The 12,125-nt window shown below is 44.4% G+C and overlaps 1 protein-coding gene across 2 annotated transcripts in view; it reads left to right on the forward strand.

Annotated features, from left to right (window-relative positions):
- Positions 1-4,446, forward strand: part of LOC126995621 (uncharacterized) — a 77,622-nt gene extending 73,176 nt beyond the window's left edge. For both annotated transcript variants that reach the window (XM_050855333.1, XM_050855334.1), the window contains one exon: positions 3,064-4,446. In XM_050855333.1, the coding sequence (XP_050711290.1) occupies positions 3,064-3,298 (235 nt within the window). In that variant the 3' untranslated portion in view covers positions 3,299-4,446. The remainder of the gene's footprint in view (positions 1-3,063) is intronic.
- Positions 4,447-12,125: the final 7,679 nt, after the last annotated feature.

The raw sequence follows: 12,125 nt of genomic DNA on the forward strand, positions 1-12,125 counted from the left end.
AGAGAGAGAGAGAGAGAGAGAGAGAGAGAGAGAGAGAAGGGAGTCTTAGATTGATTAGATGATATGGAGAGGGATGGAGAGCAGCGACCCACAAAATGTTTAAAAATAGACCGAGAAAAAGTGTGAGGGAGAAAAACTGTAAGAGGCCGAGATTTGAAGAGAAGAAACTTAGGCGCCCAATCTTGGAAAAATATTAGATAGAAAACAAACAAACAAACAAACTTATGGAAGGTCGATAGGGCGATTGAGTACTTAAACTGGAGAGAGAGAGAGAGAGAGAGAGAGAGAGAGAGAGAGAGAGAGAGAGAGAGAGAGAGAGAGAGAGAGAGAGAGAAGTGTGGAGGGGGCGTGGCGGGCATGAATAGAGCAGGAGCAGGAAGGAGAAGTAAAGTCGGACAAGGAGGAGGAAGTAGAAGAGTAGGAGGAGGAGGAGGAGGTGGAGGAGGAGGGGGAGGCAGACTAAGAGCCCCTCGTCGCCCCCCCCCCCTCTCCTTGCTACACACGTCAATAGGCTCACCTCGGCTCCGTAATTAAATCAAAATTCAGGCTTGATGCTCCAACACGTCTTCGCCCCTACAAGTACACACTACACACACACCCTACACTCCTACCTCCCCTTAACCCCCTGCCCCCATGCCTCCATACACCCTGTCACCTCCCCTCTTCCCTCCTTGTCCCCGCGTAACCTGCCTATTCAGTACTCACTCTTTTTCTCTCCCCTTTTTCACCTCTTCTCTATACCCCTTTCCTTTTTTATCTGTATTTTCTTCCTTCTCCCGACACCCTTTTCCTTCATCCCTTCCTTTTATTTTTTATTTTTTTTTGCATCCTATTCCTTCCCTCTGCTTCCATCCACACCCCTTCCAACACCCCCTTATTCTCTTCCTATTCCCCCTTCCTCCTCCCCTTCCCTTTCTTTTCCTTTCCTTTACTGTGCCTACACTCTCTCTCTCTCTGCCATACCAACAAATCTTTCTTTTTTCCGTCTTTTTTATTCCTCTATTCCAATTACGTAACATTTTCAGCCCTGCCTCTTTTGCCCTTACAAGTACACCCACTCACTCCACGCTCTCCACTCCGTCCACTCCATCCCTTCCCTCCCCCTCTCCTCCTCCCTGTGCCTGTTTATACCTACTCTACTCTTAATTCCACTTCCCTCTCCCTCCTACCTTCTCTCGTCCTATCTAATCTTCCTTTTTTTCTTCTTTTCGTTTCCTCCTATTCACCACTATTTCTTCCTATCCACCTTCCTCTCCCTGTGCCTGTTTATACCTAGTCTTTATTCCACTTCCCCATCCCTCCCTCCTTCCTTTCGTCTTATCCAATCTTCCTTCTTTTCTTCCTTTCGTTTCCTCCTATTCACCACTATTTCTTCCTATCCACCTTTTCCTTCCTGTGCCTGTTTATATGTAGTCTTTATTCCCCTCCCCCCCACCTCCTTCCTCCCTTCCCTTCGTCCTCTCGCCCTATGCAATCTTCCGTCCTTCTCTCCTTTCATGTCTTCCTATTCACCATGTCCTCGCTCCTCTGTGTATTCCTCTTTCTTACCCTTGTTTTTTTTGTTTGTTTTTTGCCTCCTCTGTCACTCTCACGGTATAGGCTACTGACCTTTCCTTCCTTTCTGCCTTCTTTCTCTTCTCTCTTTCTGTCGAACCAGAGAGAGAGAGAGAGAGAGAGAGAGAGAGAGAGAGAGAGAGAGAGAGAGAGAGAGAGAGAGAGAGAGAGAGAGAGAGAGAGAGAGAGAGAGAGAGAGAGAGAAATGCAAAACACCTACAATACGAAAAGAATGCACAAATAAAGAGAAAGCCAAACTACTTGAATTAATAAGCTGGGCAAATACTTCTACGATAATGTTCAGTGCAAAATAGAACGTTATATATATTTACATTACATTAAGCTGAGGGAGACGTGAGCCGTGTGCGTGACTGCGTGCATGAGAAGGGAACGGCCGGTCAGTCATGCAACGGTGGGTGGGACTGCATGGTGAAGGGGCAGGAAATGATGGTGGGGGATGGAGTAGGAATGGAGAGGGGTGGGGTGAGGATGTGGAGTAGGGTGGAGTGGGCTACAGGAGGTGATGGTGGTGGATGGGGGATGGAGCGGAAATGGAGAGGGGAGGCGTGATAATGTGGAGTAGGGTGGAGTGGGCTACAGGAAGTGATGGTGGTGGATGGGGGATGGAGTGGAATGGAGAGGGGAGGGGTGAGGATGTGGAGTAGTGTGGAGTGGGCTACAGGAAGATATTGCGGTAGATAAGGAGTGGGGTGGATGGAGAGGGGTGCAGTGAGATGGAGAGGAGTGGGGGAGATGCAGAGGAGTGGGGTGGGATGAAGAGCGTGGGGGAGATGATGATGGGGTGGGGTGAGATGCACAGGAGTAAGGGTGAGACCATGGGTGAAACTGAGATGAAGAGGGGGTGGGGGAAATGGAGAGGGTTGGGGTGAGAAGGTGGAGTGGGTTGAGTGGGATAGGTGAGGTGGGGTATAAATGGAAGAGTTGGGGTGCGGAGTACCGATTCGAATGTCACTGTATAAAGACTTGTCACTGCATTGCCATTGTCTCCATTGCGTTGGGCGAGGGCAATGTGCTGTGAAGAGTCATGGGTGGGATTAACTGTTGGTGGGGTGGCATGCAGGTCTTAAAGTTTGGAGCCAGGGGTGGATGTACGGTACTAATATCCTTGTCCTCTTTTTCCTGACAAAAGCCGGTGGGGTAGGTGAAAGGGCCATAAGGAAGAAGGTGGATGCAGGAAGGAGGTGGATGCACTCTATTAATACCTTTGTCCTCTTTGCAAGCAGAAGACGATAGGGTGGGTGGTGGGGTCATGGGGAATGGGGGCGGATGCACGGCGCAATACCCTTGTTTTTCCAGGCGGACGGTAGAGCAGGTGGTGGGGTCAGAGGGAAAGGAGGTGCATACATGGTGCCAATACTTTGTCCTCTCTCTAGGCACAAGGACAGGTGCATGTTGCTATATACAGGAGCTGGCCTGTGAGGGGTGACTGGTCCCTTGCATACTTCTGTGTTTTACGTACGTACTAATTCGCCTTGTTCAATTTTGCAGACACAAAACGGTCGGGCGGGTGGTGCCAACACGTGAGGGAGAGGTAGTAGTCGAGGGCACCTTCCGCGGGCACCAGGACGGGGACTTCAGACTGGTGCTCACCTCCGCCGCCCTTACCCCCGCCGACCACCGCCTCGGTTACCTCATGACCGGGTCCCTGGAGCGAGGCGACCGGAAACTGGGCAGGTGGCAGACTACCCACCTGGCCGTCACCAAGCGCTCCGGGTTCTCCTGAGGCGGTGAAAGGACGAAGCCATAACGTAGTCCTGACTTACGCTCGTCCCGTGGCTGTGATGGCTGGTAGCGCCGCGCCCGTCCCTGCCAACACCCCCTGTCGCTGCATTTGTGGCGTGGTGGTGCTGGTGCTGGCTGGCTCACGACAAATTGACGACCCTCAGGGCACACGGCTCCCTCTACGCCCCCCCCAGGCCCCCTACGCCAGCCCCGCAGTCAGCCGCACCACGCACCATGAACGGCCGACCTACAAGTTACAGACACGATTCCCGAGATGTCGTGTCGCAAACATCTTCGTACCCTCCACCTCCTGAGGACTCCAGGGCGCTGCGTGTGTGCCGGGCGCCTCACTTCCCCTTCACGCTTGTTATCATTAGTATTTATGTGTTTTCTGTCTCTTTTCGTCGCAACTATCACGCCAGTTTGAGTCTGAGGGAAGGACAGCAATCATGGCCACTTCAATTCTACGATACTTCGAGACTGGATTTGACTTAGGTTCTATTTATTAAGTGTGTGAGATATATACTTTTATGTTCACCTTCACGTCAATGGAACTGTTGGTAATGATGTTAATAAGCTGTGCCTCATTTAGTGTGAACTCTATACAACCGTGATTACTTTCCTCTCATATATTTTTGTTGTTTGTTCTCACTACCTCATCTCCTCCTCTGATGCTGATGATCCTGAGGCTGAGCACCGTTAGCATGGACACTTCTGGGGGTGATAGACAATTAGCACTGATAGGAACGACACCCCTTCACTATCTATTCACATTACATATTCACCTGTACGAAGAGAGAAGACGAGCAGAAAGAACAGAAAAGCGGAGTGGAGGGGAGAACAGAGGAAAGAAGAACGGAGAAAAGAGAAGAGGAAAGAGGAAAGAAGAGGCGAGAACAGGAAAGGAAATGAGAGCAGAAGAAAGGAGAGGAGAAGGGAGAGAAGAGCAGAACAAAAAGGAGAGAAGAGAAGAAAGTTAGAGAGGAAAGCAGAAGGAAGGAGAGGAGAGAGTTAAGGCTAAAGGTGCATTCATAACAGTTTACATTATTGTTAAGCAGAGGTAAGCAAACACGACGCACGCGATACACTACTGCAAACCCTCAACGTGGAACTGTTAATACCCAACAATAAATTATTTTGATTATTACTCGTGTCTTGTGTTATTGCAACCTTTGACCAGAGTGCTGCTGACCTGCTGATACCACGCCCCACCTGCACCACCACCACCACCACCACTACTACCACCACTACTACCAGCACCAGCACTAAAACAAGTAAGAGGTCGTACTGGCGCCCACCTTGCCCCGCCTTTCCCTCACAAGTTACGAATGAAGTTTACCTGACATTTCCTTCTCTTGATCGTAGTGGAAACCGGCTGAAGGAAGGAAGGAATGAAGGAAGGAGGGAAGGGAGGAGGGAAGGAAGGAAGGAAGGAAGGAAGGAAATAAGGAGCGAGGGTAGGTAGGTCGGTAGGTAGGTAGGAAAGAAGAAAGGTAAGTAGGAAGGGAGATAGGTATAAACAGTGAAGTGCATGAATTAATGAATGAATGAGGCGACGAATAAGGAAATAAACGAAAGAAAGGATAAAGAAAGAAATAAAGGATTGAATGAAAGAATGAAGAGATAAAATGGAAGAATGACTGAAGGTACGAACACTGGAGAAATGGAAGAAGGAAAGAGTAAGGAATAAGAAAATCAATTAAAGGAGAAATTAAGTAACGAATAAGGGAATGAATGAGTGAAATGAACGGCGAATAGTGTGAGTGAGTGAATGAAAGAATGGGTAGAGTGGCAAATAAGTGAATGAATGCATGAATGAGTGAAAGAATAAATAGACAAAGAAACAATAAGGCTACATATTCGTTATTGCGTCCACGTTCTCAGTTAACTCCACAATGGCTTCGTGCATATATTTACACACATTAAAAAAAAATTACCTTACGTGAATGGGACAAAAAGTTAATGATCCATTCTGAAAAATTTACGCGGAAAAAAAATGCTCTGAAAAATTTACGCGGAAAAAAAATGCTAGATAATAGAGGAAAAAATCATTTGCCGACCAGCACACGATAGAAAAAACGGAATGAAAAAAAAAAAAGTTAATGCAGTCGATTACGAACAACGAGCAATTTACAAACACTATTAATACAGCATTAATGACCCTGCCGACAGCACTGCCAGGCACACACTAACACATTAACTGCCTCACCGTAACGTAACTCAGCGCCGAGGCCACGCGCATGAAAACCATAACAATTTAATTAACGTAACAACGAACACAACTTATACTGACCGGCCAGGTATAAGATATCAGTCAGAGAGAGAGAGAGAGAGAGAGAGAGAGAGAGAGAGAGAGAGAGAGAGAGAGAGAGAGAGAGAGAGAGACAAAGAAAGAGAAAAAGTGAACGAGAGAGAGAGAGAGAGAGAGAGAGAGAGAGAGAGAGAGAGAGAGAGAGAGATTTGTTTTGCCTCATTATATCGGCCGCCGCAGTGCTGCACCTCACAAACATTACAAGGCTTAAAAGTACTAATTGCCGTAACTCGAGAACTGACTGCGTAACCCCCCCCCCTCCCCCGCCACCTCTCATGAAGGGTATTTTCGCCAATTTGTACGCACCATGAAAAAATATATTATGAGGTACACAAATGAAAAAAAATATACTCGGAATAACCAACTTTCACTCCAATAATATTCCATCATAAAACTCTAATCAATAAGTCTCCGGAGTTTGTTTTCAGATATATATAAGTATTATCTCGATAGGTGCGTAAAAGCTAAAGCAAACTCTCTATCATTCATTATGTAAAAAGTAAACGAAAATATCAGTAACTTCTTTTCAAACCCTCATCTCCATTTTCCCTTCGGCCTACATTCCCTCTATGAAAAGTTTATGTAGATACCCCTTTTTCCCCTACTCCTTCCCTCCCACTCTCCCTCCCTCCAGCTAACACTTACTCCGTTCACCTCTCTTCGCATATGTAAAATGTAAACAAATATCTGGATTGGAGCGTGAAAGCTAAAGAAAATTCTACTGTCTATCATCCACTATATAAAAAGTTAAAAATATCAGTAGGTACTTTTTTGGCTCCTCACCTCTCCTTTTTCCCTCCGGCCTGCTATCCTCCACTTGCCTCTTTCTATATATGAAAAATAAACAATTGTAGATAAGAATTTTTTTCCCCTACTTCTTTCTCTCCCTCCAGCTAACTCTTACTCACTCCGCCTCTCTTCGCATATATAAAATGTAAACAAATATCGATGCAAGTCTTTCTCCCCTCGCTACTAATCTCTGGAATAGGTTAATTTATCTACTTTCCTTCTCGTAATTTGGTAGCCAACTGCGCTCTCTCTCTCTCTCTCTCTCTCTCTCCGGCTATTATAACACCCCCATCTCTCTACGTACAAAAGTCGGGGCTATTTTTCTTCCCCGTTCCGCTGGTAATCTTTGGAATAGGTTAATCTCGCTCCTTTCCTTTTCTTAATTTGGTAACTAAGTTCTTTCTCTCCTCCAGACGGCTGACGCATAATGACCTGTCCATCTTCCTATGTAAAAACTAAATAATCTTGAATCCTTTACTCCTCCAATTATATTCTTTATGCTGTGTCATCTTTAAGAGTATCATTTACTCCCCTAATCACCTCTATGCTCTGTTTATCTCCGTGTAAAAAGTAAACAATCTTCGACCCTACACCGCTACCATGATAATCTCTATGGTCTGTTTATTTTTCAGTGTAAAAACTAACTAAACATTGGGTGACTTTACTTCTCCATTGATAATCTCTATGTTCTGTCAATCTTTCTGTGTAAAAGTTGAACAATCTCGGATCTTTTACTCTTCTGTGCTCTCTCATCTTTACTTAAAAACTAAACCTTGGATTTTTTACTTCATAATCTCTATGTTCTGTCTATCTTTCTGTGTAAAAACAAAATAATCTTGGATCCTCTACCCGTCCATTTATAATCTCAACGTTCTCTCTATCTGCGTAAAATCCAAACAAATATCTTGGCTCCTTTCCCCTCCCTTCCACTAGTAATCTCGGGGACAGGCTAATTTACCTTCCCTTCCTCCCTCCCTCCTTCCTTCCTTCCTTCCTTCCCCGGCCTTCACTCTTAAGACAAACTCTCTAAGAAGGGGAGTATCGCAGGTCCCCTCGAAGGCTAAATTGACTCATTTTTAATTCTCCCCCTTCCTCTTATGATGGACCTGGCTTTTTTTATCTATCCGATAGCCCTAGGCCTATTTCCACGCGAGATAGGGGACGCCAGGGGGGGGGCGGAGAGAGAGAGAGAGAGAGAGAGAGAGAGAGAGAGAGAGAGAGAGAGAGAGAGAGAGAGAGAGAGAGAGAGAGAGAGAGAGAGAGAGAGAGAGAGAGAGAGAGTATATGAGTGTGTGATTTTTATTTGATTTATTCTTCACTAACTTTATCCCATAACTTCATTAGGTTTTTTATTACGAACCTAACTATCCATAACACCTGACTCGCTTAAACTTCTTTGCCTATCGTATAACCTCCCACTCGCCTTACTTCTTAACCTCCTCCCTGTTCGCTTTACTGGCTCTCTTTACTCGTTCTTTTACCCTCCAAATTCGCTTTACTCACGAACTTACTCACCTATAACTTCCTTTATATACACTCGCCTTAATTATCAACTTCCTCACTTGTTGGTCCCAAACTTATTACACGCTTCACCAACATGTTTCCTTCCCTGCTTTAATAAGACCCACAACCAAGGGGATCAGAGTCCCTTTAATGTGTGAGTCGTCGAAGATCTCCGTGTAACAAATCTAAAAGTGACCAGACCATCATCCCAACACTTCCCGTACACACACACGCTACGCCAACACCCTTTTAGCCTAAGAATACACATACACTTGAACTGAGAATATGCCGCTTCTACTCTCCAAGCCACTGTGACATTCGTGCTACTGGAATGGAAATGGAGCGTGCGATGACAGACTCCACCTCCACCACTGCCACCACCACCACAACCAGTGCCAGCCTGCCACCACTGCGAAGGAAATTACTGGACTGAGTATTGATTTTCGGAGATTAGATGAGTGCCCTGGGTCTACCCCGCCGGCCTCAATTCTGAAAAGTTTATGACGTAGGGAAAGTCAGTTTTTGCCGCAGAATAAACACGCTAAAAGCCTGGCCAGCGCGTTAAAATAGATACGGTAAAGGTTTGGAGGGTAATACGTCACGTCCGAATGGCTCTGAACTTTAGAGATATATGAACAGTCACTGATTCCAACGACATACAAAAAACATAAATCTGGAGTGGATGGTTTGGGGTAACTAAAACTGTAAATGAGCTAAACAAAAAGTAAATAAATACAAAAAGAATATGTGGCTCTGAAAATTGTCCACACACACACACACACACACACACACACACACACACACACACACACACAAAATGAATACCTAAACCATTTATTATTACTATTATTATTATTATTATTATTATTATTATTATTATTATTATTATTATTATTGTATTATTATCATCATCATCATTCACAAAACAGCCCATCAAATAAATAAATAAACAATCTACACACTGCACTGTCGCAAGTTATATAATTAATCTTCCCAGACAAATATGAGGCAAGACAAGAATGAGAAAAGTCTGTTCCATGAATACCCCATAGCCACGTGTTACAAATTATGCAACATCAAGGTTCAGATCACGTCTCTCTCTCTCTCTCTCTCTCTCTCTCTCTCACACACAAACACACGCACGCACACACACACAAACACACGCACGCACACACACACAAACACACGCACGCACAATGCATCCCTCCCCATATCCATATTTTTGTAGTCATGACATGAGTTGCAAAATACCCCGTAAAAAAATATATGGACATTTGAACATCAAATATACATATATTCCTTAAATTGCTGCCCCTGCCGTCAATAGCTGCAGTGTGTTTGGTTCGTTGCGTGTTGTACCCACAGAAGCAATTATATTTATTGATTTATTTACCTATGATATTTACTTATACACCTTTTTCATCTATTCATATTTTTGAGTAGTATTCATATCATTATTACATTTAAGTGCGGTGCCTCCCCAACTCACCCTATCTATCTACCTAATTTATCTATCATTTTTATTTTGATATTTACTTGCTTCATTTTTTTTATTCGTTTACTATTAATTTTGCAAGTGTGTGTACCGAAGCGAAACAAACAACTTGTTCCCCAAACCAGTATCCAAAATCAGATGTTTCAATTCCGGCCTTTAATTATTCGGACATGTTAATTAAACGTAAACGAAATTACGATAACAGGCTACACGGCTGCCGAGTAATTGCAAGCCTGATAAATAGAGCGAGTATCCCTAACGATGTATTAGCTGAAATTATGGTACTCGTCCACCTGCCAATCAGAAACTAAAATATGTGTACGGAAATGAGCAAGTTAATCTGCCTTCCCTCATAATTTTAATGTTCGTTCTGCGTCTTACAAATATGACACGTGACAGTTTTCATGGCATCGTTGAGTGAGTGTGAACAACGAAGCTTCAGTGCCACCAATGTAATTTTTTGTGGCCAGTAAGCTTACACCTGGCAACACTTTTATTTGCGATAGTCAGAAAGTTCACCTTTACCACGACATAAGCATCCAGTGAGGCTAAATGAACGAGTATAAATAAGTAAAATAAAATATAAAGGTGCCGCGTTGTATCTCCTCACCCATAACGTAGCATGATGGAGGATAAACCTCGCCAGAACAATGATATACTAATAAGCAGTGGTTTCCCAAAGTGGGCGGTGGAGAGATCTGGAGGGGCGGTGAGGAAAAAAGGGAAGGTAGGGCGGCATTAGGAGTAATAAATAACTTTTTGTTTTTACAAAATCTGAATGACAAAATCTGTCATAAACACTAAGGCTAACCTAAAGAAACACCTGGGTATGCCTTATATTAAAATACCAAATACCGAGAAAGAGGTGTGTGTTCGCATGTGTGTGGGGGGGGAGGAGGGGGCTTGGAACTCACCCGGGGGCCAAGGGGGTGCGGGCCAGCCTGGAAAAGTTTGGAAACCGTTGATCTATTGTAGTAGTAACCTAGCCCAATTAAATTCGTAGCCCAGTCGCAGCAATTCGTAGCCTAACACAACCAAAATTCATAATTTATCCTCACCAAACTCTGGCCTAATTTCACCAGATTCGTAGCCTATCTCCATAACGTGTGTGAGAAAGTAGACTCACCATTGATGCAAATTCAATCGTGCGCACGAAAACACTCGTCTTCTAAAAGACTGAAGTCATGCGAAAGAATCCCTACCAAATTAGTGATTTAGCCCCGCCAAATATGTAACCTAGCCCCATTAAACTACATTAAATCGGTGACGTAGCCTCTCTAACTTCGTAACCATAACCTATTCGTAACCCACTGGGGCGGTATTTTGAGACGCCAGATGGTATGGATGAAGAGTCCAATGGAGTGGTAACAGTAAGTGAAAGGCCAAACCCAAGCGTAATTTGGATAGACAATAGTTCTTACTGGATAGGGTGGACTCCTGAAAATAATTCTCCCTCCCAGCACTACCAGTTCCTTCTTCTGCATTTTCGGATTTAAACTGTGGAAGTAAGTAGGGGTGGGCAGGTACCGGTACCAGTGCCGGTACTAACGGTACCAGCTAAACGGTACGGTACCGGTACCAGATTGCTCGGTACCGGTACCAGTTGCTCGGATTTATTTACTGGATTTATTGATAATTCTTCATGTCCGATTTTTTTTTTTAGGTCGCTAATAAATATTGTTATTGTTATTAGACTATGATCGAGTACATCCATGATAACTATACATGCTATTTTTTTATCGAAAAAAATAAATATTCACTTCATTCAGAGAGAGAGAGAGAGCGAGAGAGAGAGATCACCATTCAGTGAGTGGATATCTCGGTGATATGGGTACTCGACTACTCGATAATAACAATAAAAATATTTATTAGCAACCTAAAAAAGATAAAGAATCGGACATGAAGAATTATTCAGTAACTCCAATAAATAAATCAAATAATGAAATAATGGAAACGGGAGCTGTGATGGAAACGGAAAGCAGGACAAAATGGTGGGAACTTGGGGAGACGGTCAGCGGGGCAGTGACGATACCACAGGGTGCGGGCGAGCGCGGTCATTAAGCATTAAAGATCCAACGGTACCGGTACTAGCGGCCAGGCGCAGTGCCGAGTGATCATTAAGCTTCCCGGAACCCAAGTGATCATGAGGCTTCGCGGTACCAGGTACCGATACCAGGTACCGGTACCTGGTACCGCGAAGAATTGATTCCTCGCGGTACCCGGTACCGGTACCTGGTACCGCGAAGCCTCATGATCACTTGGGTTCCGGGAAGCTTAATGATCACTCGGCACTGCGCATTGCCGCTAGTACCGGTAACGTTTGGATCTTAGTGACGCTCGGCGCTCGCCCGCCTCCATGTGGTATGGGCCCTGTGTGAGTGTGTGTAGACGCTGAGTCACTGCCCCCCTGACCGTCTCCCCAAGTTCCCACCATTTTGTCCTGCTTTCCGTTTCCATCACAGCTCCCGTTTCCATTATTTTATTATTTTATTTATTTATTGGAGTTACTGGATAATTCTTCATGTCCGATTCTTTTTCTTTTTTAGGTTGCTAATAAATATTTTTATTGTTATTAGACTATGATCGAGTACATCCATAATAACTATACATGCTATTTTTTTATCGAAAAAATAAATATTCACTTCATTCAGAGAGAGAGAGAGAGAGAGAGAGAGAGAGAGAGAGAGAGAGAGATTTACATAGATTTACATAGAAAATCAGACCACAAAT

The sequence above is a fragment of the Eriocheir sinensis genome, chromosome 8 (assembly GCF_024679095.1).
Source record: "Eriocheir sinensis breed Jianghai 21 chromosome 8, ASM2467909v1, whole genome shotgun sequence".
Classification (NCBI taxonomy): domain Eukaryota; kingdom Metazoa; phylum Arthropoda; class Malacostraca; order Decapoda; family Varunidae; genus Eriocheir; species Eriocheir sinensis.